The 26919-nt window shown below is 39.8% G+C and overlaps 1 protein-coding gene across 5 annotated transcripts; it reads left to right on the forward strand.

The window, feature by feature from the left end:
- The first annotated feature begins 20367 nt into the window (after window positions 1-20367).
- On the forward strand, window positions 20368-26593 carry GPRASP2 (G protein-coupled receptor associated sorting protein 2). 5 transcript variants are annotated; one of them, XM_045994639.1, is made up of 5 exons: window positions 21147-21222; window positions 21823-21887; window positions 22449-22516; window positions 22850-22921; window positions 23231-26593. In XM_045994639.1, exon 5 carries the CDS (start codon window positions 23535-23537, stop codon window positions 26250-26252), a length of 2718 nt encoding a protein of 905 aa, XP_045850595.1. In that variant the 5' UTR covers window positions 21147-21222; window positions 21823-21887; window positions 22449-22516; window positions 22850-22921; window positions 23231-23534; the 3' UTR covers window positions 26253-26593. The 5 variants fall into 5 exon arrangements, with proteins under 5 accessions (XP_045850596.1, XP_045850595.1, XP_045850597.1 ...); XM_045994640.1 differs by lacking the exon at window positions 21823-21887 and having other exon boundaries at window positions 20368-21222; XM_045994641.1 differs by lacking the exons at window positions 21147-21222; window positions 21823-21887 and adding an exon at window positions 21245-21357.
- Window positions 26594-26919: the final 326 nt, after the last annotated feature.

A 26919-nucleotide genomic window follows, 5' to 3' on the forward strand; every position in this document is an offset into this window, starting at 1 on the left:
GGTCTCTGAAATCTATGTTCTGTTATCTTAGGGTTCAGCTAGGAATTTGACAGATATTTCCTTAAATATCTATAGCTAAACAATTGAAAAGACACTCTCCCAGTTTTTGCTGTATTGTGGTACTCCTTCAATGCTTAGATCTGCAATTTACATTTTTCCTTCTTCCTTTACTTCCTGCCCACATGAATCAAAGGTCAGCAGGAGATAAAGTCTTAGGACCTTTCCAGTATTTTCTCAGCATGTGCCTCTACCTGGATATATGTGTGGCTTTCTAGACTTTTTTGTTTTCTCTGGGTGCTTTCAAAAGCCCTAATTCTCCCATGTATCTCATTCCCTAGTCTTTTCCTTCCCACACTTCTTGGTCTGTCTCTTGTTTGTCCCACGTGGTTACAGCAGTATGTTTATCTATAAATGATTTAAACAAGTTCTGCCTGATAAGACACTTCTTTTTTTAATATTTTATTTATTTGACAGAGAGAAATCACAATTAGGCAGAGAGGCAGGCAGAGAGAGGAGGAAGCAGGCTCCCCGTGGAGCAGAGAGCCCGATGTGGGGCTCGATCCCAGGACCCTGGGATCATGACCTGAGCCAAAGGCAGAGGCTTTAACCCACTGAGCCACCCAGGAGCCCCTGATAAGACACTTCTTTAAGAAAACTCCATGGCAGGTTTAAAAAAAAAGTCAACTCCTCAGATAATGCCTCTGGAAACCTTCGGAGAGGTGAGATAACAAAAACGCATTTCTTTTAGAATAAGGTCTGTGTTACCCCTCTGGATCAAGTATGGTAAACCAGGAACATAGGCAGCCATCCCCATGGATGCCTATGAGCTAGGTAGTGTAGGATGGTAGGTGTAAGTTAAAAGGCTTCAACACTGTTGTTGAAAGTTAGCAGTTTTTTTCCTCATTAAATGTTCCCTTCGTTATTCTAAGTTTTTTTTTCTTAGATTACAGTTTTCTAAAACATTTGATTTTGACAGTTTTTGCCACATTAATTTCTTCTTGTGGTAAAGAATAGAGTTTTGGAGTTTCTTACTCCACCGTTTTCAATGATATCACAACCATGAAATTTTTTTATCAAGCCAACTCACACACAAATTGGAATTTTCATGTCATTCTATTTGGGTGGCCTAATAAATGTCCTGTAGACAATTTTGAGGTTGAATCAAAGTTGTGAGCCTAGGTACATTGCTCAAACACAAATCCCTGGAGGAAAGCTACCTTTACCTTAGTCCTTAAAGAATTACAATAGATGTATTTTCAAGGAAAATATGTACTTTGCAGTCAAAAATCACAAAAGACACATGGGGAAATTAGATTCAAGACCTAGTCATCTAAGAATCAAAACTCTCAGGAAGTTCAGAGTTTGGAATTTTCAATCATGGATTATTAAATATATTTAATAGGTTTCTAGAAAAAAGAAATGAAATTATCAATTAAGTGCCAACAAAAATCCTAAATAGATTAGAAAATAAATACAAATTGATATTCTGCAAAGGACAATGAATACTAATTGAAATAGATATTTTATAGCATATTAAATTGACATGAAGAGAACATGCATTAAATGGAATTTAGGTTTTATTAAATTTTTCTGCAGTTAGCAATAAGAGATAGAATATTTCATATGGAAGGAAAAGAAGGAATGAGAGGCAAAATTTGAAGAGACAATGATTGAGAATATTTCAGAATTGATTAAAAATATAGAAGCAAAAAAAATTATAGAAGCCACATCTTCAGAAATCCCAGTGAATCTAAAGCAAATTAAGGAAAAGATAAACACATCTAAACACATTGTAGTAAAATTGTAGACATTGAACTCATATACATGAAATTAAGAGGAACATAATCAGAGCTAGAGAAAATAAATTACCTTCAAAGGAATATCATTTATACATGCAGTTGATTCTCAGCTACATCAGTGGAAGCCAGAATATAATGGAATTAAACCTTCAATGTAAAAGAGACAAACCTGTCAATGTAGAATGCTACCCCCAGAAAATGAGAGGGAAAAAATAGTTACATGGATCTAGCTTTTGGATATAAGTTTTACGCTATAGGAAATACAGGGCATAAGATAACAAGTGAAACAGTATCAGGACTATTCAGTCAAATTAATAATGTAGGCTGTTATTCAAAATAATGACCACAATTTCTTCAAAAAGTCAGTGTCTGGGAAAAAAGTCAAGAGGAGAACTACTGTAGATTAAATGGAATTCAAGAACTATAACAACAAATGCATGTGTGATTCTTGATTGGAATCTGGTTTCTAAAACTGCTATGAACCACATTTTGGAACAACTGGGAAAATTTTAATGTAGAGTGGATCAGATATAGGGAATTATAGTTGATCTTACTGCTAGTGATAATGGTAGTTTGGTTACGTAGGAGAATGTTTTTTTTTATTATTTTTATTAACATATAATGTATTATTTATCCCAGGGGTACAGGTCTGTGAATCATCAGGCTTACACATTTCACAGCACTCACCATAGCACATACCCTCCCCAGTGTCCATAACCCAACTACCCTCTCCCTACCTCCCCAACCCCCAGCAACCCTCAGTTTGTTTTGTGAGATTAAGAGTCTCTTATGGTTTGTCTTCCTCCTGGTCCCATTTTGTTTCATTTTTACCTTCCATGCCCCCCCAAACCCCCCACTTTGCCTATCAAATTCCTCATATCAGGGAGATCATATGATAATTGTCTTTCTCCGATTGACTTATTTCACTCAGCATAATGCCCTCTAGTTCCATCCATGTCATTGCAAAAGGCAAGATTTTATTTCTTTTGATGGCTGCACAGTATTTCACTGTATATATATACAACATCTTCTTTATCCATTCATCTGTTGAGGAACATCTAGGTTCTTTCCATAGTTTGACTATTGTGGACATTGCTGCTATAAACATTGAGGTGCACATGCCCCTTTGGATCACTACATTTGTATCTTTAGGGTAAATACCCAGTAGTGTGATTGCTGGGTCATAGGGTATCTCAATTTTCAACTTTTTGAGGAACCTCCATACTGTTTTGCAGAGTGGCTGCACCAGCTTGCATTCCCACCAACAGTGTAGGAGGGTTACCCTTTCTCAACATCCTCGCCAACATCTGTTTTTTCCTGACTTGTTAATTTTAGCCATTCTGACTGGTGTGAGGTGGTATCTCATTGTGGTTTTGATTTGTATTTTCCTGATGCCGAGTGATGTGGAGCACTTTTTCATGTGTCTGTTGGCCATCTAGATGTCTTCTTTGCAGAAATGTCTGTTTGTGTCCTCTGCCCATTTCTTGATTGGATTATTTGTTCTTTGGGTGTTGAGTTTGATAAGTTCTTTATAGATTTTGGATACTAGTAGCCCTTTGTCTGATATGTCATTTGCAAATATCTTCTCCCATTCTATCAGTTGTCTTTTGGTTTTGTTAACTGTTTCCTTTGCTGGGCAAAAGCTTTTGATCTTGATGAAGTCCCAATAGTTCATTTTTGCCCTTGCCTCCCTTGCCTTTGGTGATGTTTCTAGGAAGAAGTTGCTGTGGCTGAGGTTGAAGAGGTTGCTGCCTGTGTTCTCCTCAAGGATTTTGAAGGATTCCTTTCTCACATTGAGGTCTTTCATCCATTTTGAGTCTATTTTTGTGTGTGGTATAAGGAAATGATCCAGTTTTATTCTTCTGCATGTGTACAGCCTTCCTTTTTTTTGCAGGAATTAACAAGCTACCTCTAAAATTTACATGGAAATTCAAGGGATCCAGAATTGCCAAAACAAAGTTTAAAAAGAATGAAGTTGGAAGACACACTATTAAATTTCAGTACTTATTAAAAAGCTACAGTAATCAAGACTCTTTGTGTGTCTTGATACACACATAAAGATATATATATATATATGAGATATATACATATATATGAGATATATACATATATATGAGATACAGGTTGAGATGCAATATATATGTATATATACACATATGAGATGTATGTATGTAAGTATAAATACTGAGATGTGATATATATGTATATATACACATATGAGATATGATATACATATATATATATTTATCAATACTAAATAGAATTGAAAGTCCAGAAATAAATCATCACATTAATTGAATTTTGACAATGGTGTGAGGACCATACAGTAGGATAAGAATCATCTTTCCAACAAATGGTGCTGGGAAAACTGAGTAAGTGCATATAAAAGAAATAATTTTGATCCTCACCTCAAATCATATATAAAAACTTGAAGTTGATCGAAAACTTACACATAAGACCTAAAACTATAAAACCCTTAGAGAAAAAAATAGGTATAATTCTATGTGACCTTGGATTAGGCAATAGTTTGCCAAATATAATACCAAAAATACAACAAACAGAAGAATAGGAAGACTGGATATTATCAAACTTAGAACTTTTTGTGCTTCAAAAGACACAATCAAGTAAGTGAAAAGTGAACCCACAGAATGTTATGTTTTACAAATCATATATTTGGTAAGGGGCATGGATCTAGAATGTATAATGAATGTTCCAATTCAATAAGGACAACTCAATAAAAAAGAGATAAATAACCCGATTATAAAATGGTCAAAGGATCTGGTTAGATGTTTCTCCAAGGAAGATATTAAAATGACCAATAATCACATGAAAAGATGTACAACATCATCAGCCATCAGGAAAATGCAAACCAAAAATGTAAGTAGATGCTATCTCACATCCACTTGGATGACTATAATATAAAAGACAGTTAATAGTAAGTACTGGCAATGATATGGAGATATTGGAATCCTCATGCATTGCTGGTGGGAATGTAAAATGGTGCAGTTGCTTTGGTAAACATCTGATAATTCTTCAAATGGTGACCATATGTTCCAGCAATTCCACTCCTAGGAATACATCCAAGAGAAATGGAAATGGAAATGGATACAAATATCCATGTAAAATATCTGCAAATGTTTGTAGCAGCATTGCTCATAGTACTGCTCATACTGGCATAGTAGCCAGTAAACGGAAACAACACAAATGCCCATTTAACTGATAAATAGGTAAATAAAATGTGGTATATTCATATAATGGGATAATGTTTAGTAACAAAACAATGAAATAGTGATACATGTTATAACATGATAAGTGAAAGAAGACAGCAACAAAGGACCACCAATTTTATGATTCCATTTATATGATCCATCCAGAACAGACTAAAGCAGATTAGTTGTTGCCTTTGGTTTGGGAATAGGGGTCTGACAACTAAGACCTGAAGGATAGATTCTTGGGGTAATGAAAATATTACAAAGTTGATTTTGATGAGTTTACTACTCTTTGAATATATTAAAAGTTATTGATTTGACACATTAAATTGGTGAATTGTATGGCATATGAGTTGTATCTCAATAAAGCTGTTGTAAAATACTATAAACAAGTAAAAATAACATATAATGGAAACACTAGTTTGAACATAGGTGCAATTTATAAACTAGTTTCCAGATTTTACAAAGAAATAGTACAAATCAGTGGAGTGAATAACACAATGGAAAACCGGTGGTGTGTATTAAGGAGGGCACATATTGCATGGAGCACTGGGTGTGGTGCATAAATAATGAATCTTGGAACACTGAAAAAAATAAATTAGAAAAAAGAAAACTGAGTAAGCAAATAGTAAATAGTTCAGTTCACAGGAAGTTAACTGAATTTGCAATACTTAATGACAAGATTTGAGACTGTTGTTATTAGTGTTCACTAAGATTGCTGCTTAATTCTCCAAACACTTAGACCTGCACTTCCCCTACTCATTTTTTTAAAGGTTTTACTTATTTATTTGACACAGAGAGAGAGACAGCGAGAGAGGGAACACAAGGAGAGGGAGTGGGAGAGGGAGAAGCAGGCTTCCCGCCAATCAGGAAGCCCAATGCGGGGCTCAATCCCAGGACCCTGGATCATGACCTGAGCTAAAGGCAGATTCTCAAGGACTGAGCCACCCAGGTGCACCCCCCTCATTTTAATTACAGCTTTGGCCACATACCTTGCTTTAATCAATAAAATGGAACAGAAATATTTTTGTCAATTCTGTGGAGAAACACTTTGGGAGCACTTTTTTTAAAAAGATTTTATTTATTTATTTGACAGACAGAGATCACAAGTAGGCAGAGAGGCAGACAGAGAGAGAGGAGAGAGCAGGCTCCCTGCTGAGCAGACAGCCTGATGCGGGGCTCCATCCCAGGACCCTGGGATCATGACCTGAGTCGAAGGCAGAGGCTTTAACCCACTGAGCCACCCAGGTGCCCCTGGGAGCACTTTTTTTTTTTTAATATTTTATTTATTTGACAGAGAGAAATCACAACTAGGCAGAGAGGCAGGCAGAGAGAGAGGAGGAAGCAGGCTCCCCGCGGAGCAGAGAGCCCGATGTGGGGCTCGATCCCAGGACCCCGGGATCATGACCTGAGCCGGGGCTCGATCCCAGGACCCCGGGATCATGACCTGAGCCGAAGGCAGAGGCTTTAACCCACTGAGCCACCCAGGCGCCCCTGGGAGCACTTTTAGTAGTTGTTATGATTGCTCATGATCTGTCTTCCTATTCCATGGTATCCAATAATGTTCCATATAGTGACTATTTCATCAGTTTATTTTTTAAAGTTTTTATTTAAATTCCAGTTAGTTAACATACAGTGTAATATTAGTTTCAGGTAAACAATATAGTGGTTCAACACCACCATATGTGCACAAGTGCACTCCTTAATCCCTGTCACTTATTTAAACCATCCCCTCAACCACCTCCTCTCTGGTTACCATCAGTTTGTTCTTTATAGTTGACAGTGTGTTTCTTTGTTTGCCTATCTCTTTTCCTCCCATGATCATTTGTTTTGTTTCTTAATTTTCACATATGATTGAAATGACATAGTATTTGTCTTTCTCTGACTGACTTATTTTGCCTAGCATAATACTCTCTAGCTCCATCCATGTTGTTGCAAATGCCAAGATTTCATTCTTTTAAACTTCTCAAACTCACCACCAAAAAACCCCAGATAATCAAGTCAAAAAAATGGGGAGAAGAAATGAACAGACACTTGTCCAATGAAGACATACAAATGGCTAACAGATACATGAAAAAATATTCATCATCATTAACCATCAGGGAAATCCAAATCAAGCCACATTGAGATACCACTTTTCACCAGTTAGAATGGCCAAAATTAACAAGACATTAAACAACCTGTGTTGGAGAGGATGTGGAGAAAGGGAACTCTCTTACACTGTTGATGGGAATGCAAGTTGGTGCATCCAGTTTGGAAAACAGTGTGGGGATTCCTTAAGAAATTAAAAATACAGCTACTTTATGACCCAGCAATTGCACTACTGGGTATTTATCCCAAAGATGTAGAGGTAGGGAAAAGAAGGGCCATATGCACCCCATTGTTCATAGCAGCAGTGGCCACAATCGCCAAAGTGTGGAAAGAGTTGAGATTCCTTTCAACAGACGAATGGACAAAGAAGATGTGGTCCATATATACAATGGAATATTACTCAGCCATCAGAAAGTATGAATACCCAACTTTTGCATCAACATGGATGGGACTGGAAGAGATTATGCTGAGTGAAATAAGTCAAGCAGAGAAAATCAATTCTCATATGGTTTCACTTACTTGTGGAGCATAAGTAATAATATGGAGGACATTAGGAGAAGGAAGGGAAAAGTGAAGAGAGGGAAATTAGAGGAGGAGACAAACCATGAGAGACTGTGAGGTCTGAGAAACAAACTGAGGCTTTTAGAGGGGAGGCTGGTGAGGGGATGGGTGAGCCTGATGGTGGGTATTATGGAGGGCACATATTGCATGGAACACTGGGTCTTCTACATAAACAATGACTCTTGGAACACTACATCAAAAACTAATGATGGAGAAGTGAGTTGGGGGAAATTGGGGGGGAGATGAACCATGAGAGACTGTGAACTCTAAGAAACAAATTGAGAGTTTTGGAGGGGAGGGGCGTGGGAGGTTGGGTGAGCCTGGTGGTAGGTGTTATGGAAGGCATGTATTGCATGGAGCTCTGGGTGTGATGCATAAACAATGAATTCTGGAACATTGGAAAGAAATAAAATAAAATAAATAAAAATTTAAAAAACTAATGATGCACTGTATGGTGATTAACATAACACAATAAAAAATACATACATACATACAAATTAAAAAAAAAGATTTCACTCTTTTAGATGGTTGAGTAATATTCCATTGTGTGTGTGTATATGTATGTATGTATATATATATATATACATACATACATACATATAACATCTTCTTTATCCATTCATCAGTTGATGGACATTTGGACTCTTTCCATAATTTGGCTATAGTTGATAACGCTGCTATAAACATTGGGGTGCATGTATCCGATTGAATTAGTATTTTTATATTCTTTGGGTAAATAAAAACCTAGTAGTGCAATTTTTGGATCTTAGAGTAGTTCTATTTTTAACTTGTTGAAGAACCTCTGTACTCTTTTCCAGATGTTGGTAAGGATGTGGAGAACTTCATCATTTTTTTTAATTTCCTTTTTTTTAAATTAATTTATTTTTTTCAGCATAACAGTATTCATTGTTTTTGCACAACACCCAGTGCTCCATGCAAAACGTGCCCTCCCTATTACCCACCACCTGTTCCCCCAACCTCCCACCCCTGACCCTTCAAAACCCTCAGGTTGTTTTTCAGAGTCCATAGTCTCTTATGGTTCGCCTCCCCTTCCAAATTTTTTTTAATAAACATATAATGTATTTTTATCCCCAGGGGTACGCAGAGCCCCCAGCCAACGTGTGTTGGGTATGTAGTGTGAACAAGAAATACATTTTTGTTGTTTTAAGTTACTGAAATTCAGGAAATATTTGTTACTGCTACATAATGCATCATGTCCTGACTGATAGGCTCATGCACAATTGTAGAAATACAAATCAAAATAATAGTATTCCAGTTTTTACCCATAATATTGACAAAAACAAAAGTTCATAATAGCCAATGCTGACAAGGTGTTTCTGAAATAGACACTTCCATTTATTGTTGGCATAGTATCTCCTGAGCGTGTCATAATTAACAAATTTCTGATACTCATGTATTTAAGTATCTATTTTTTCCCTATTATAAACAATTCTGTTATAAACATCCATGTGGCAAATTTCTGTTCCTAAATGGTACATTTCACTTAGGTATTTTTATTTGTTTCAGTCCAGTTACAGTTTTTGCCTTCTTTCACTCAGCATAATCACCTGGGCAAATTCCAGAATATATAATACAGACCTTGAAAATCTGTGCATTGTGTAGGTGTCTGTGTGTGCTGGTGCCTGGATTACTTTCTCACTTTTTCTGTTTCCATTAACACTTTTAGTGCACTCCCTCTGTGGTGTTTTTCTTCCCTACAGACATCCCATAGTTGAAGGGTTAACAGGATTGCTGTACTTGTAGCTAAATTGATTTGCACATCCTTAGCTCTTTCTTTACAGAATATTCCTAGGAGTAGGATTTCTAGTTCAACTTCTGTTAAATAACTCTTACTTGTAAAAAAATAATTAAAATTACCTTTTGTCACTTCCTTTATGGGGTCACAATAACACTTACCCAGTGGTTAATTTGAGTATTTGAACAAAGAAGAGGGGGGCCTCCAGAGACTTAGGAAAAAATAACTATCAGTACATCTTCAAAAAACATAAATAAATAAAGGTGTTGTATCCAAAATTTTTGTTTCTGCTGCAATATATAAAGAGCTTGGAAGTCATCACTCCCAAACTTACAAGAAAAAACTGAACAAACTGAAACAACAAGTTTCTAGACAAACCAACACCACCTTAACGTGTGGAGAAACAGACAAATTCAGAATCACAGTTAAGATTTGCTTACCTAAAGTAGAATCCACTGGAGCCATAAACTGGTAGAAACACTTGAAAGGTAATTTTGATAAACTGCTATAAGCTGAGTATGGACCAGTGGGAGAGTTAGGTATTCTGTATGTCATAGTCTTAGATGGATTTTTGTGGGTAAACCTTAGATAGATTTTGAAAACAATTCAGTTCTCATGGTGAAGAGCCAAGAAATGTCCCCTCATAGATATAGGAAGAGAATATATTCTGGAATATATTCACAGCATTCTCCATTACAATTACTTACTCTGAATGGGAAAAGTCTAGAAGAACATTAGCTCACCTGGGAAAAGGCATTTTTTTTCAGTTCCTGCCCCATCTAACTTTCCTGTTTTGACATGGGAGGAAAAAAGTTAAGAAACACTTGTGAGGTCACAGACCAGATAAAAATACACAACCCTTGCTCACCCTAGACTTCCTATCTCACATAAAAGGGGAAAAAAATCTGAGAAACATTTGTGAAGGTCACAGTTAGGGAAAAAACTCACTATGACACAATAATAGAACTATGGATTATTTCCCATTTCCTCCACACCTTTCAATAAGGCTCATATATAATAACAGCAGATTAAGCTGAAGGAAGTTACATCTTAGACTTTAAGAAAAGTTTCTACCCTCATTGGCTGGTACACAGTACTAGTATCCTGTAATTCTGGAGTGAGAAAGAAATTCAAAGGGTCACCTGCCTCACAGCTCCAGGAAGCAAGATACATACATTGTTTTTAAATGTTTTTCTACTTTTCCTAGCATGTGTCCAAAGTTGAATATGATATGCTCTCTCACAATAATCATTTAATATTTTCCTCTCACACCTTCATTAGGCAGTCCATTTCTACAATTGATCTAAGTGAAAAGGCCAAGAAGCAATGAGGCAGTCCATTTTTCATCTGTCTCTCTCTTGGTTCAATATGTCCATTTCTGACTTTATGTAGACAAAACAGCTGTGCTATATTCAGCTGATCGTAACCCTCCAACTTACAGCTACTCATTCTCTCCTCAGTTTTATTTTACTCCTATCAAAATCCCTTCTCTTTTAATCTCATTCATAGGTCCTTCACATCATTTTAATCAAAATATTTTAGGGCTTTCTATAACAACATTTCCCAGCTTCATTAGATGAGGTTAAAAATGGGATACCCATTAACATCCTGCTGACCTACTGTTCAATGGGATAAAATTTTGGAAACATGGTTCATTGATATTTGCACATTCCTCTTTAAATATTAAGATAAAAGGGGTGCCTGGCTGGCTCAGTTGGTAAAGCATGTGACTCTTGATCTTGAGGTCATGGGTTCAAGCCCTAAATTGAGCATAGGGCTTACTTTAACATATTTTTTAATATTAAGATAAAAGCTAAATGTGATATCCTTGTTAAGTAAACCATTTATATCACATATAGTATAAAGAAGCCTTCCCAGCTGCAGCAAGGTCATATTTCTGTAAAAAAAAAAAAGTCTCTAAGGAAACACATAGATAACAGGGGATATAAATCAGGGACATCAGAAAAAAAATTTAGCCTCTGACATATATAGCTACATCAAAAAGTATACACAGTCTAACTTCTCTATCCATATAAACATAAAACCTCACACCAAAGGCCTATTTATATCAGTTTCCTTAACTCATATTGTCTTTTAACCAAACTTTCAAGGCATACCAAAAGCCAAAAAAAAAAAAAAAACAAACAAAAAACACTCTATCAAGAGACAAAGAACAGATTTAGATATAGTAGAAATTTTGGGATTTTCATACCAGGATTGTAAAACAACTATAGTTAATATGCTAAGTGCTCTAATGGGAAAAGTAGAAAATATTAAAAAATGGATGGATAATATAAGTACAGAGATAGAAACCCTAAGAAAAATTCAGAAGTTAATGCTGGAAATAAAAAAGTGTGAAAGAAATGAAAACTGTCTTTGTTGGGTTCTTCAGTAGACTGTACATGGCTGACAACAGAATCAATGTCCTTCAGAAAATGTCACTAGATTCTTCTAAAAGAGAATACAAAGAGATAAAGGAGTGAAAAAGACTGAACAGAATATCCATGAGCTGGGAGACAATTACAAAAGAGGTAATGTACATGCATTACAAATACCAGAACAAGAGAAAAGAAAGGAACAGAGAAACTATTTGAAGTAATAGTGGTGGAGAACTTTCCGAAATTAATGGCACAGTCCAAACCACTGGTTTAGGAAGCTTAGAAAACATAAATCAGGATAAAACCCAGAAAATACATACCTGTGCATATCATATTCAAGTGGAAGAATATCTGGGAACCTGGGTGGCTCAGTCAGTTAAGCGATGACTATTTACGCTCAGGTCACAATCTTAGGGTCATGGGGTTGAGCCGCACGTCAGGCTCTGCACTGGGTATAGAGCCTGCTTAAGATTCTCTCTCTCCCTCTCCCTCTACTCCTCCTCTCCAACTAGGGCAGAATATCAAAGACAAAGAGAAAATATTTTTTAAAAATACAGAGAAAACGATCACATTACCAACAGAGGAGCAGGGTTAAGAATTTCATCAGATTTCTCTTCAGAAACCTTGCAAGCAAGAAGAGGGTGGAGTGCAATATTTAAAGTGTTGAAGGAAGAAAAAAAGCACCAACCTAGAATTCTGTCAAGCAAAATTGTTCTTCCAGGGGCACCTGGGTAGCTCAGTGGGGTAAGCCTCTGCCTTCAGCTCAGGTCATGATCCCAGGGTCCTGGGATCGAGCCCCACATCAGACTCCCTGCTAGGCAGGAAGCCTGCTTCTTCCACTCTCTCTCTCTGCCTGCCTCTCTGCCTACTTGTGATCTCTGTCTGTCAAATAAATAAATAAAATCTTTTTAAAAATATTCTTCCAATGTGAAGGAAAAATAAGGACATTCTCAGAAAAAAAAAAAAAAGATAGAGAATTTGTCCCCTGTAGACCTGTCTTGCAGGGGATTGTAATGAAAATTCTTCAGAAAGAAGGAAAATACTATAGGTCAGAAACTCAGAAACTCTCTTAGTTTTAAAAAGAGTATTGGAGAAGGAATAAATTTAAGGTAAAATTTTATTCTTAATTGATTTAACAGATAATATAATTGTTCAAAATAATATCAACAGTATCTGTGGTGATTACAGCTTATTGGATAAGTGAAATGAATGACAGCAATGTTATAAGGGATGAGAGTGAGGAACTGGAAATACTCTATTATAAAGTACATGTACTATCTGTGAAGCAGTATGGTGTTATTCGAAAGTGAACTTGGATATATTGTAAATGTATATTGCAAACCTAGGGCAATGACTAAAACAAAATAAAAACAGAAATATCACTGGTATGGTAAGAGAGAAGATGATAAAGTGTACAATTTAAAATAGAAAAGCCTGTCTCTTCTGATTCCATACAAATTTTAGGATTGTTTGCTCCAGCTCTTTGAAAAATACCGGTGGAATTTTGATCAGAATGGCATTAAAAGTATAGATTGCTCTAAGCAGTATAGACATTTTAACAATGTTTATTCTTCCAATCCAAGAGCATGGAACGGTCTTCCATCTTTTTGTGTCTTCTTCAATTTATTTCATGGGTGTTCTGTAGTTCCTCGAGTACAGGTCCTTTACCTCTTTGGTTAGGTTTATTCCCAGGTATTTTATGGTTCTTGGTGCTATAGTAAATGGAATCGATTCTCTAATTTCCCTTTCTGTATTTTCATTGTTGGTGTATAAGAAAGCCACTGATTTCTGTACATTGACTTTGTATCCTGCCACGTTACTGAATTGCTGTATGAGTTCTAGTAGTTTGGGGGTGGAGTCTTTGGGGTTTTCCATATAAAGAATCATTTCATCTGCGAAGAGAGAGAGTTTGACTTCTTCCTTGCCAATTTGGATACCTTTTATTTCTCTTTGTTGTCTGATTGCCGTTGCTAGGACTTCTAATACTATGTTGAACAAGAGTGGTGAGAGTGGGCATCCTTGTCGTGTTCCTGATCTCAACGGGAGGGCTGCAAGCTTTTTCCCATTGAGGATGATATTTGCTGTGGGTCTTTCATAGATAGATTTTATGAAGTTCAGGAATGTTCCCTCTATCCCTCTACTTTGAAGCGTTTTAATCAGGAACGGATGCTGGATTTTGCCAAATGCTTTTTCTGCATCCATTGAGAGGACCATGTGGTTCTTCTCTCTTCTGTTACTGATTTGTTCTCTCACATTGATTGATTTATGAATGTTGAACCATCCTTGTAACCCAGGGATGAATCCCACCTGGTCATGGTGGATAATCTTTTTAATGTGCTGCTGGATCCTGTTTGCTAGGATCTTGTTGAGAATCTTAGCATCCATATTCATCAGTGATATTGGTCTGAAATTCTCCTTTTTGGTAGGGTCTTTGCCTGGTTTGGGGATCAGGGTAATGCTGGCTTCATAAAAAGAGTCTGGAAGTTTTCCTTCTGCTTCAATTTTTTGAAACAGCTTCAGGAGAATTGGTGTTATTTCTTCTTTGAAAGTTTGGTAGAATTCCCCCAGGGAATCCATCAGGTCCTGGGCTCTTGTTTTTTGGGAGGTTTTTGATCACTGCTTCAATCTCATTACTAGATATTGGTCTATTCAGGTTGTCAATTTCTTCCTGGTTCAATTTTGGGCTGAAAAAGAGGAAAAAGAAAGAAAAGGCAACATAGAAAACAGTAACACATATGTAGTTATTAAGCCAACTATGTCAATGATCACTTTAAACATCAATAGTCTAAATGCACCAATTGAAAGAGATTGTCAGGGTAAGCTGAAAAAATAAGATCCTGTTTACATGTTGTCTAAAGGAAACACACTTTAAATATAAAGATATGGATAGATTAAAAATAAAGGGATGGAGAAAGAAATACCATGCTAACATTAAACAAATGAAAGTTAGAGTAGCTCTATTAATTTCAGACAAAGCAGAATTCAGAGCATAAAACATTTCCAGGATAGGGGGGGTATTACATAGTTACAAGAGGCTCAATTCTCAGAGAAGACATAACAATATTTACTGCATATGCACCTAACAACAGAGTCCAGAAATACATGAGGCAAAACTGATAGAACTGCAAGGAAAAATAGACAAATCCACGATTACAGTTGGTGACTTCAATACCCCTGTATCCATAATTGACAGTTTCAGTAGGTATAAAATCAGTAACAACTAGTTCAAATTGAACAGCACCATCAATCAAAAGGATCTAATTAAAATTTTTAAAATACTTCATCCAAAACAGCTGAATACATTCTTCTCTAGCTCACATGGACATTCACCAAGGTAAACCATATCCTGGGACATAAAACACCTTAAAATTTTTTAAAAGAATAGATTTCGAACTATGCTCTCAGATCACAATAGAATTAAACTAGAAATCAATTACAGAAAAATAACTGGAAAACCCTAAAATACCTGGAGATTAACCAACACACTTCTGAATAACATCCAGGTTAAAGAACTCTGAAGGGAAACTAAAATATTTTGAAAAAAATTTTATGAAAATATAATTTGTCAAAATTGTGGGATGCAGCAAAACAGTGCTTAGAGAGAAATTTATAGCACTGTATGAATATATTTTTAAAAAAGATCTAAACATCAATAATCGAAGCTTCCACCTTAGGCAATTAAAGAAAGAAGAGCAAATTAAAGCCAAAGTAATCAGAAGAAAAAAATAATAAAACTTAGAGCAGAAATCAATGATATGAAAATAGGAAGCCAATAGAGAAATTCAGTAAAGCAAAAAAAGTTGCTTATCTAAAAGATTAATAACATTTGTAAGTCATTAGGCAATTTAAGTAAAAAGGGAAAAACACAAATTGCTAATACCAGAAATGTTTCTACAGACATTAAGAGGATAATAAAGGAATAGTATGAGCAACTTTATCCAAACATTGATAGCATAGAAGAAGTGCAACAATTCCTTAAAAGACATAATTTATCAAAACTAACACAAGTATAAATAAGTAATCTGCATAAACCTATAACTATTAAAGAAGTTGAATCAATGCTTAACAACCTTCCAAAAGAAAGAGCACTAGGCTCAGGTTCACTGATGAATCCTACAAAACATTTAAGGAAGTAATCATACCAATTTTATCTAATCTCTCAAAGAAAATAGAAGTTGAGGGACTAATTCCCTCCCAAAATTCTGAGACTGAAATTACACTAATACTAAAACCAGACAACTATCATTGCAAAATGAGAAAACTATAGACCAATATATTTCAGGCAGATAGGTGTAAATATCCTCATAACATATTAGCCAATAAACCCCAGCAAAAAGAATATATACTACAACCTAATAGAATGTATTTCAAGTATTCAAGACAGTTCAACTTTTGAAAATCAATTCATGTAATCAATCACATCAAAGGTTAAAGAAGAAAAATGATATGATCATGTCAACAGAGCAGAAAAAGCATTTGGCAAAATTCCGCATCCATTCATGATAAAAACTCGAAAAACTAGGAATAGAAGAGAATTCTTTAAACTTAATGAGAAGTATCTACAAGAAATTTACAACTAACATAAGAGTAAGATGCTTTCTGCTAAGATCAGGAACAAGGAAAGGATAACCCCACTCACCATTCTTGTTTAACATAGCACTTGAAGTCCTAATTAATGCAATGAGAGAAAAAAAGGAAATAAAGGTATACAGATGGGAAAGGAAGAATTAAAACTGTAGTTGTTGGATGAATGGATAAGGAAGATGTGGTCCATATACACAATGGAGTATTATGCCTCCATCAGAAAGGACGAATACCCAACTTTTGTAGCAACATGGACGGGACTGGAAGAAATTATGCTGAGCGAAATAAGTCAAGCAGAGAGAGTCAAGTATCATATGGTCTCACTTATTTGTGGAGCATAACAAATAACATGGAGGACATGGGGAGTTGGAGAGGAGAGGGAGTTGAGGGAAACTGGAAGGGGAGATGAACCATGAGAGATTATGGACTCTGAAAAACAAGCAAAGGGTTATGAAGGGGCGGCGGGGGGTGGGGGTGGGAGGTTGAGGAACCAGGTGGTGGGTAATAGGGAGGGCACGTACTGCATGGAGCACTGGGTGTGATGCCAAAACAATGAACACTGTTATGCTGTAAATAAAAAAATAAAAATTAAAAAAAAAACTGTAGTTGTTCACAGATGACATGACTATCTTTGTAGAAAATCTCAAATGATCAACAAAAAAGTCTGAAACTAATGAGCAATGATAGCAATTTTGCAGGATATCCAATTAATATAAAAATTTCAATTTTTTCTTATATACCAGCAATGAAAATTTGGAATTTGAAATTAAAAACACAATGCTATTTATATTAGCACCAAAGTGAAATATTAAGGTATAAATCTACAGAAATATGTTCAAAATCTGTATGAGGAAAACTGTAAAACACCAATGAAAGAAATTAAAGATCTAAATAAGTGGAAAGATATTCCATGAGCATGAATAGGGAGGCTCAATATTTTCAAAATGTTAGTTCCCAAATTAACCTATAGATTCAATGCAATCCCACTCAAAATCCCCACTAGTTATTTTGTGGGTATCAGCAAACTGATTCTAAGGTTTATATGGAAAGGCAAAAGACCAAGAATAGCAAATACAATACTGAAGGAGAACAAAGGCAGAGGACAGACATTACCCAACTTCAGTAATGTCCATAAAGCTACAGTGATCTAGACAGCATGGTATTGCTGAAAGAAAAGACCAGTAGATCAATACAACAGAAAAGTCCAGAAATAGATCCACACAAATATAATCAACTAGTTGTTGACAAAAGAATAAAGATAATTCAGTGGAAAAGCTACACTCTTTTCTATATAAATAGTGATGAAACAACTGGTCACCTACCTGCAAAAAAAAAAATGAATCTAGACAAAAATTTTAGCTCTTTCAAAAATATTAACTCAAGAGGGATCACAGAGGAAAATATAAAATGAAAACTACAAAACTCCTAGAAGCTGATCTAGATGACCCTGAGTTTCATGAGGACTTTTTAGATACAACACAAAAAGTGTAATCCATGAAAGAACATGTTAGTAAGTTGGACTTTCATTAAAAATAAATCTTCTCCGCAAAAACACTCTGTTAATAGAATGAAAAGCAAGCCAAAAATTAAGAGGAAAAACTTTGCAAAACAGATATCTTATAGAGAAGACTGGTATCCAAAATATACAAAGAACTCTTAAAATTACGATAAGAAAACTATCAAACCCATGAAAAAATGACAAAGATCTGAACAGACAACTGACCAAAAAAGATAAAGAGAAGGCAAGTAAGCATGTGTAAAGAAGGTCAAAAGTGTATGTCATTATGAAATTGAAAATTAAAACAAAAAACCAACTTTAATTAAATGGAAAAAAAAAAGATCTGTGTCCATTGTGATTGAGATAGACAGGGAATAGATGATGACTGGTCCCAGGCAAGATGTATGTCACTGTGACACTTCACATGCATGCTTGTGGGAAGTGGGGCATGGAGCTGGGGGCAGAGCTATAGTTATGATGAATCAGCACAGCTGCTTCTATATCACAGGCTTAACAATTGGAGGTTATTTGATTCTAAGATTTAGATTTCAGGAGCAAGTCAGGGTAACACAGATGCTAGTGCAGTCACTGGATATGGAACCATGGCTGCTGCAATCTGTTAGACTGGAATTCATTATAGGATGAATTAAATATTGCTTAGCAGTTAGACATAGATTAGTATCCTTTAATCTCTTTTTTCCTTGCTTTCTGACTTTAAAGATAAAATTTAATCTATCTGATCTGGTTTCCTTACCTTTTACATTAAGATAGTAGTTGTATATTTTGATAATATTCCATATTGCCCACTATTGTAAGTTAATGCACATGAAGATCTTAAAATAGGGCCTTTCTCAGTTCAAGAAATGTTAATAAGTAATAGTGACTCTTCTTTTTTTTTTAATAATGACTGTTCTTTAAATGAATTCACAATAAATTGTTCAACAGGTATTTAAAAGTCTTACAGCAAAATCTGTCAGCTATTGGTAGACTCAACCCTTTGTCAGAAAGATCTTGGAATCAAAATCCAGAATTATCAGAGAAGTTTGTGTTGGTGTGAATTTGAATGTATCTGTAAACTTTAAGAATAAGAAATTGTGTAAGAAACTATAAGTAAATTTAGCCTCCACAAGAACAGAGATTTCTTTCATTTGTGTTTCTACTGTCTCTCCAGTGCCTAGGATAGAGAAGGTATTCATATGTATTTCTTGAATGAATGAAAGGCACCAGAGAATTTAAGAAAGTGAAAGAACAGTTCAAGGAGGCAAGGAGATTCACACACACCCACAGGTCCCAGCAGAGCTCAGATTCCCTTCTTCAAGCCTGGCATTCAACCAAGAGTGTATGCTGTGGAACAAAGGAAAAAAATGATCCACAGTTCAGCTAAAGCCATTTAAACAGCACAGCAAAAGTAGCTCTCCTCTGATAATTGGCATCCATTGTCAGTCCGGATATTGTATAGAATTATCTCCAGATGGTTTTTTATCACTTAAATATTGCACAGTTATAATAAGTGTTTAAATATAAATAAAACCTAAATGAAAATATGTGAACATTCATTGTAAGAATATAGTCCCTTCTCATCATCAAAACTATCAGTGATTTTCAGCAAATGGGGACTTTCTCTAAGATGAACCTAAAAGGCCATTGCAAAAGTCTCTTTTCTTTAGGAAACAGAGACAGGGGATTGCTGGAGAGGGTAGTTATAGGAGTAAGAGATGAGCCCCCAAATTGGCCTTCCCAGGGGTTGAGTAAAGTAAATCAAGGGAAATGGAATTTCAAGACAAGATGGTGAGTAAATTTAGTTCCTACTCTTACTGTAACATATTACCACATTCTTGGTGGCTTAAAATCGCACAAATGTATTAGCTTACAGCCCTGGATGTTGGGAACACGAAACGGACCTCACTGGTCTGAATTGAAGGTGATGGTTAGGCTTCATTTCTCTAAGGGATCCTGGGCAGAATCTGCTTCCTTGCCTATTCCAGCTTCTGGGTCATTGAAGGACCTTTATTCCTCCTATCATAGTGAAAGTTCCATTTAATTGGGTTTAAAATGGGCCCCAGCAGGTTCATGCTCAACCACAGTCGTGCTTAAATGCGTTGCTCTGTTTGCCCCATGGAGCACAGAAAGGAAGGGCTCAAGACGAGAGGAAGGGTGTAGGGGTAAAGGAATCAGAAGATTCAAGAACCCGCAGGCTCTGTCCTGGGGAAGTAGGTACATGAAGGGGCCTTCTTCCAAAGAATGGCTGGGGAAACTAGACTGGCGTGTATGGCAGGTGGCTGAGATCCAAGCTGGTTCTGATCCTGCCACAACTCCACAAGACCAAAGATCATGAGAGCTTGGATGTGACTGCGAGAGAAGACTTAATAGGACAGTTGAAGAGGAGCTAGGAGCCGCCCGACCCCTGGCCATGGGGGCAACAGACAGGAAAGATCCTAGGACCCAGTGCGGGTCCTGACAAGGAAAAAAGGCCCTCCTTCTTGGGCAACTGTGGGGATTGCAAAATGGCAAAGCATGCTGCCAGTTTAAATGAGCAGGGAAACAGCAGCGTGGCAGAAAGAATGGGCGCAGAGCAGGGGTTGGTTTTCTCAGGGTCCAGGCGCAGGTCTGCCTTCCTTTAGAAAAGGCGCAGTGGTGAGGCCTCCGTGGGGGTCCTCCCCACCCTCCTCCCTTCCGTGGCCCCGCGAAGCAATGAAGGAAGAAAGGGAGAGGGCCATCCACCCCAGAACCTCCGGGGCAGTCGGGCTTTAGGTCGCCTCTCTCCTCCCAGCCTGCTGTCCTGACAGCCCCTGGCCCACCCGCCTCCAATTAGGATGGTGGACGGAAGTGGGGAGAGGGAGGTGGACAGACACTGAGCAGCCTGGGGGTTCTCACACACCGAGAGGGACGGTTGATATCCATCCGCCGCTTCCCGCCGCACACCTTCCCTCCCCGCCGCCCCCGACCTCTGGATCCCAGCCCCCACCGCCAACCGTCCCCAGGTCCCATAGATTGCAGTGCCAGCAACGAGGGGCTGGTCGCCCGCGGAGGTCTGCAGAGGCGGGCGGGCTGCCGTGAGCCCGCCCCTTAGTCTCGGGCTCCTCCTGGCCCCGCCCCCTCTGGGTCGGAACTAGGGTGGGCCGGGGAGGGGGCGTCGAGCCCAATCGCGCCGTATCCCTCCGCCCCCCTTCCCGACACCCTCGTTGCGAGCGTTTCGTGCCGCATCCTGCGCAGCCCCTGCCCAGTTTGGTGCAGCAGCGCAGGGGGCGGGACACCTCTTCGCGATTCTGGCAGCACGCAAGGCGGTGGGAATCCGAGTGAAGAGCTCCGAGAGGAGGGGGAGGCCGACGACTTGCACCTTGAGCCTGTGAGGGCAAGTGGGGGTGTCGTGGGGGGAGGCGGGGGACCCCCACTGTCGCCCGACTTCCAGGCTTCCCGGACCCCAGACCCTGACAGCCTGGCAAGGAGGAGACGACCCTGTCGTAGCTGGTCCCTGAGAGAGGTGCGCAACGCCGCGGGACCCCTGGCGAGGAGAGGCGGCGACTGGCGCGGGCCGGGCCCGGGCCTCCGGGGCTGGCCGGAGAGGCTCCCTCGGATCCTCTGGAGGCGAACTGCGTCCGCCACTCCGCGGCCAGCTTTCCAGGCGCCTGCGACTCGCGGTCGACGGCGTCTGTGCTGGCAGGGAGCTGTGGCGGCGGCGGGGGCGGGGGAAGGCTGCTGCGGAAGAAATGGCGGAGCGGGAGCTTGGGTGGGGGGCACCCAGGGAGGCCGCCGAGGTGGGCGGGGGGTGCGTCGGAGCTCTGTGCCCAGCTGGCGGGAGCAGGTGGCCCAAGCAGACTGTTTGGGGCCCTGATTCTGGAAAAGGGCCTGTGGGCCCTGCCCCCTGGGTGCTGTCCCTTCCCGCAGGCGCCTTTTTGATGCCAAAATCTTCTCTCTGCGTGTGAGCTCTGGCGATTTCATCCCATAGGGTGCATTCATACAGGAAAGGCTTGAGAAAAAGGAGGAGCAGGACAATAGCCTGAATTTCTGGAGGTGTGTGGGGCTGGGGGGGCGGGGTTGGGCAGCAGCCATGAGTGGAGACCCAAACGGGGTGCGGTGACTGTGACCACAACAGGTCAGGCAACCAGGAGTACCTTCTAAACTTCCCCCTTTGTATTAGCTTTCTAAGCACTTCCCTTTCCTTCCTCCCTCACCTCCGCCCAAAATTCCAGGCAGGAAAAGATGGGCTAGGAGGTGAGGGTGAGACGCAAGTCATAATTACAGGTGCCACTGCACAACCTGTTTTCTAGAATATGCGGGAACCCTTCCCCCAATTTATGCTGCGCAAGTCAGTGGGATGTGGTGCACCTAGTGGTGAATCCTTAGAATTGGAGAAAGGAGCAATGTGAAGAGTGTGACGTCAAGAGAAGATGTAGATGCCTGGAACTCTGAAATAGACCTTATGTAAAATGACAATATTCTACCAAGAGGACTCTAAATGTTTGAAAAACAGATAATATGTGGATGCCATCCTTGGTGTTTGAGGGTCCACCCAGTGCCCAGGTGCTACCATGGTCTCCTGACCCTCATGCTTTTTTATCTGTTTGCCCATAGGCCTGCTTTAAAGCTGCTCACTTCTGCAGGGAAGGGAAGGAGGAAGAGACTGGCTCAAATCTCTGGAGGTTTGTATGAAGGACAAAAATTCTGGGGATAGTTGCAGAGTAAGATCATAGCAGGTATCTTTGATCCACTTGGGTATGTTTGATCCATCTGTCCTACTCTGCCAGAATTGCACACTGCCACAGCATCCCTTGTCCATTTCCTGCAGGAGATATTAGGAACATTGGGGTTGGTGTGGATTGGATTGAGAGGAGAAGACCTGGAAGCAGGGACCATGAGACAGGAAATATTAGACAAATTAGATCTTTAAAGAGACATTTTTATATTGGGGTTCAGTGTGTCTTTCTGTCAACCAAGCATCAGACTTCATTTTCTCCTGTATGTTTACTTCATAGGACAGCCTGCTCTCTGCTATAGGGCTTAATAACACTGAAACAAAGCAAGGAGGGAGAAGTTGCACCGTGCAGGTTGGTATGAGAGTGGGTACAAATTTTGGTGGGGAAGTGGAGATCAACACTGGTCCAGGAACGATTAGGGTCTAGTCTAGGCGTTCTTCAGCCTTCCTACTTTCCCACTAACCTCACACCTGTTTTGTAGCAGGCAAAGTAACATGGCAACTCTGGGGGGTAATTTGTGAGGTAAAATGAGGGTGACAGAAGGACTTTCTAATAGTTCAGTTGTCCCACTAAGTATTCAAGGTTCAGGCTCTGTGAATCTCTGCATGGAGTGATACAGTTGGAAGAGACTTAAAGCACCATATTATTCTCTTTCCATAGATCCACCTCCAGTGGCAGCTCTGGTGGAGCTGGAATTGCTGCTGATCACCACCCTCAACGGGTCTGCATCCACCCAGGAACATCCATCGTTTCCCAGCTTGGTTGTGCCTCTTCTGCACTTTGTGACACTGACTGAGGCTAGGCTTCGGAAGGAAATTGATTACTGGACTGGTGATTGACTCTAACATTTGTTTCCAACTATACCACTTGAATCACTGAAAGATCACAGTGTGAAGATAGATTTTAGGTAGAGGCTGAGACCGGGTTGGTGTTACTTGACTGGGCCTCCTCTGTAACTCATACCATGACTGGGGCTGAGATTGAACCTCCTGCCCAAGCAAAGCCTGAAAAGAAGGCTGGAGAAGAGGTTGGGGGTGGGGCTGAAAGAGAGAATGAAGTACCGTTGGTGGTCAGACCCAAGGTTAGGACCCAGGCACAGGTAATGCCTGGGGCAAGGCCCAAAACTGAGACAAAGGCTGTGCCTGGGGCAAGGCCCAAAACTGAGACAAAGGCTGTGCCTGGGGCAAGGCCCAAAACTGAGGCAAAGGCTGTGCCTGGGGCAAGACCCAAAACTGAGACAAAGGCTGTGCCTGGGGCAAGGCCCAAAACTGAATCCCATGCTATGGCTGGGGCAAGGCCCAAAACTGAGTCCCAGGCAAATGCTGGGGCAAGGCCCAAAACTGAGTCCCAGGCAAATGCTGGGGCAAGGCCCAAAACTGAGTCCCAGGCAAATGCTGGGGCAAGGCCCAAAACTGAGTCCCAGGCAAATGCTCGGGCAAGGCCCAAAGCTGAAGCGAGAGCAGTAGGGGGAGCACGTCCTAAGACTGAGGCCAAGGCAGTCCCTGGGGCAAGGCCCAAGGATGAAGCCCAAGCTTGGGCCCAGACTGAGTTTGGGGCTGAGGCAATGTCTCAAACAGAAGGTTTGACCCAGACTAATGCTGTAGCCTGGCCATCGGTCAGTACTGAATCTGGGTCAGTTGCTAAACCTATGGCCCTGCCTGTGGATAGGGAGCTGGTCAGTGTGGACACTGAGACATTTCCTGGCTCCCAGGTTCAGACAGGAATCCAGCCCTGGTTTGGATCAGAGGAGGAAGCTAATATGGGGTCTTGGTGCTATCCCAGACCCCGGGCCAGAGAGGAGGCCTCTAATGAGTCTGGATTCTGGTCAGCAGATGAGACCTCTACAATGTCTTCTTTCTGGGCTGGAGAAGAGGCCAGTATCAGATCATGGCCCAGGGAAGAGGCCAATACCAGGTCCAGACACAGGGCTAAACATCAGCCTAACCCCAGGTCCAGGCCCAGATCCAAGCAAGATCCCTATATTGATTCTTGGTCTGGGTCTGAAGAGGAGTCTGGCAATCCATTTTGCTTGTGGGCTGGAGAAAACGCCAATAACTTGTTTAGGCCCAGAGTTAAGGATGAGGCAAATATGAGGTCCAAGCTCAGGACAAAGAGAGAGGACTTTTTTGAGTCTGAGTCTGAAGATGAGTACTATAAAGAGTCCTGGTTTTTGCCTGGAGAAGAGGCCAATAATAGATTCAGAACCAGAGACAAGGAAGAGCCTAATGCTATCTTGAAGCCCAGGGCCCAGAAAGATGTTAATAACAGTGGTAGGGTCAAACAAGAGCCCAGGTTTGAAGAGGAAGTCATTATTGGGTCCTGGTTCTGGGCAGAGAAGGAGGAGGGTATGGAGGCTGGGGCTTCTGCCATCTGTGAATCCACACCAGGGGCCGAGGAGGGGGCCATTGGTGGATCCTTGTTCTGGACTGAGGAAAAGTCTAGTTTGGGGGCTGTGGCCAGAGAAGAGCCCAGACCAGAGTCTGAAGAAGAGGCCATATTTGGGTCCTGGTTCTGGGATAGAGATGAAGCCTGCTTTGACCTAAATCCCAGTCCTGTGTACAAGGCTAATTCCAGATTCAGAAATTCAGTTGAGGAACTTAAGGTATCATCCAGGCCCCAAACCTGGGAAGAGGTCACTGTTGAATTCAAACCTGGCTTTTGTCATGGGGTTGGCTTCCCATCCCCAAGCTCCTTTAGAATTCCTGAAGAAGCAGCATCTGTATTCTCTGAAATGTTTGAGGAAAAGCCCAAGAATGCAGAATTTACCCCAGAAGGAGAAGACCAGGAATCTTTGCTTCAGTCTGAACAGGTTGAACCTGAATTCACATTTCAGTATGATCCATCTTACAGGTCAGTCAGGGAAATTCGGGAGCATCTTAAGGCCAGGGAGAGTGCAGAGCCTGAGAGTTGGTCCTGCAGCTGCATACAGTGTGAGCTTAAAATTGGTACTGAAGAGTTTGAAGAACTCCTCCTATTAATGGACAAAATCCGAGATCCTTTTATTCATGAGATATCTAAAATCGCAATGGGTATGAGAAGTGCTTCTCAATTTACCCGAGATTTCATTCGGGATTCAGGTGTTGTCTCACTTATTGAAACCCTGCTCAATTATCCTTCCTCCCGAGTTAGGACAAGTTTTTTGGAAAATATGATTCACATGGCTCCACCTTATCCAAATCTCAACATGATTGAGACATTCATATGTCAAGTGTGTGAGGAAACCCTTGCTCATAGTGTGGGTTCCCCTGAGCAGCTGCTTGGATTAAGGATGCTTAGACATCTCACAATAACTACTGACTACCACACACTGGTTGCCAATTATATGTCTGGATTTCTTTCCTTATTAACCACAGGCAGTGCAAGAACAAAGTTCCACGTTCTGAAAATGCTACTGAATTTGTCTGAAAATGCTACTGTGGCAAAAAAACTATTCAGTGCCAAAGCTCTGTCAGTATTTGTGGGTCTCTTTAACATAGAAGAGACAAATGATAATATTCAAATTGTTATTAAGATGTTTCAGAATATCAGTAATATTATAAAAAATGGAACTATGTCCTTAATTGATGATGATTTCAATCTTGAGCCGCTTATTTCTGCATTCCATGAATTTGAGAAGCTCGCTAAGGAACTACAAGTCCAAATAGACAATCAAAATGATCCTGAGGTGGGACAACAAAGTTAATATGAATAACCACCTGCCTTTGATCAGCCTTATGTTCCCAAAGAGCCCTGAGTAGTGCTTTGGTTTTCAGAGTCTGGTTTTATGTTGTAACTTATATTTTAATGCTGATGTTAACTTTGTCCAATTCTTGATTTGAGCTGGATCATTTTCTGGATGCCAAATGAAAATTAGAGCTGAAAACATATTTGTTGATACTTGTCTTGCTGTCCAGATTGCATTATTTTCAGTATTGAGCTTCTGATGAACTAAGTCACCTGTGTACGCTACCCTGCTATTTGTTGTTTAAACATGTGGTTCTCTATTTAAGTCTGTGTTTTCAATAAAGGTCTATGTGGAAATTGGCAAAAGTGGCCCTTCAATTTGAAACCAGGTACAGATACATTGTGCACATTTACAAATAGAGATAATTAGTATGACAAACACCTTTATTGAAAAATCCCATATCTGGAGTTTAAGGAGAGATTTCTGCAGGCTGTGGTATTTAAGAAATGTTTCAACAAAGACGGACAGACTTAAACTGGTCACTAAAAGTATAGGATAAGACAGACCATTAAGTCATTCTTCAAAGTGAGCTATGGTGGTGTGAAGAAAATTGATTAGAAAAGTGCTGCTGTCTCAGCAGCATGGTTGTACCCTGTTTGCCTGAATGAGGTAAAATTTAGTGAGG

The sequence above is a fragment of the Meles meles genome, chromosome X (assembly GCF_922984935.1).
Source record: "Meles meles chromosome X, mMelMel3.1 paternal haplotype, whole genome shotgun sequence".
Lineage (NCBI taxonomy): Eukaryota > Metazoa > Chordata > Mammalia > Carnivora > Mustelidae > Meles > Meles meles.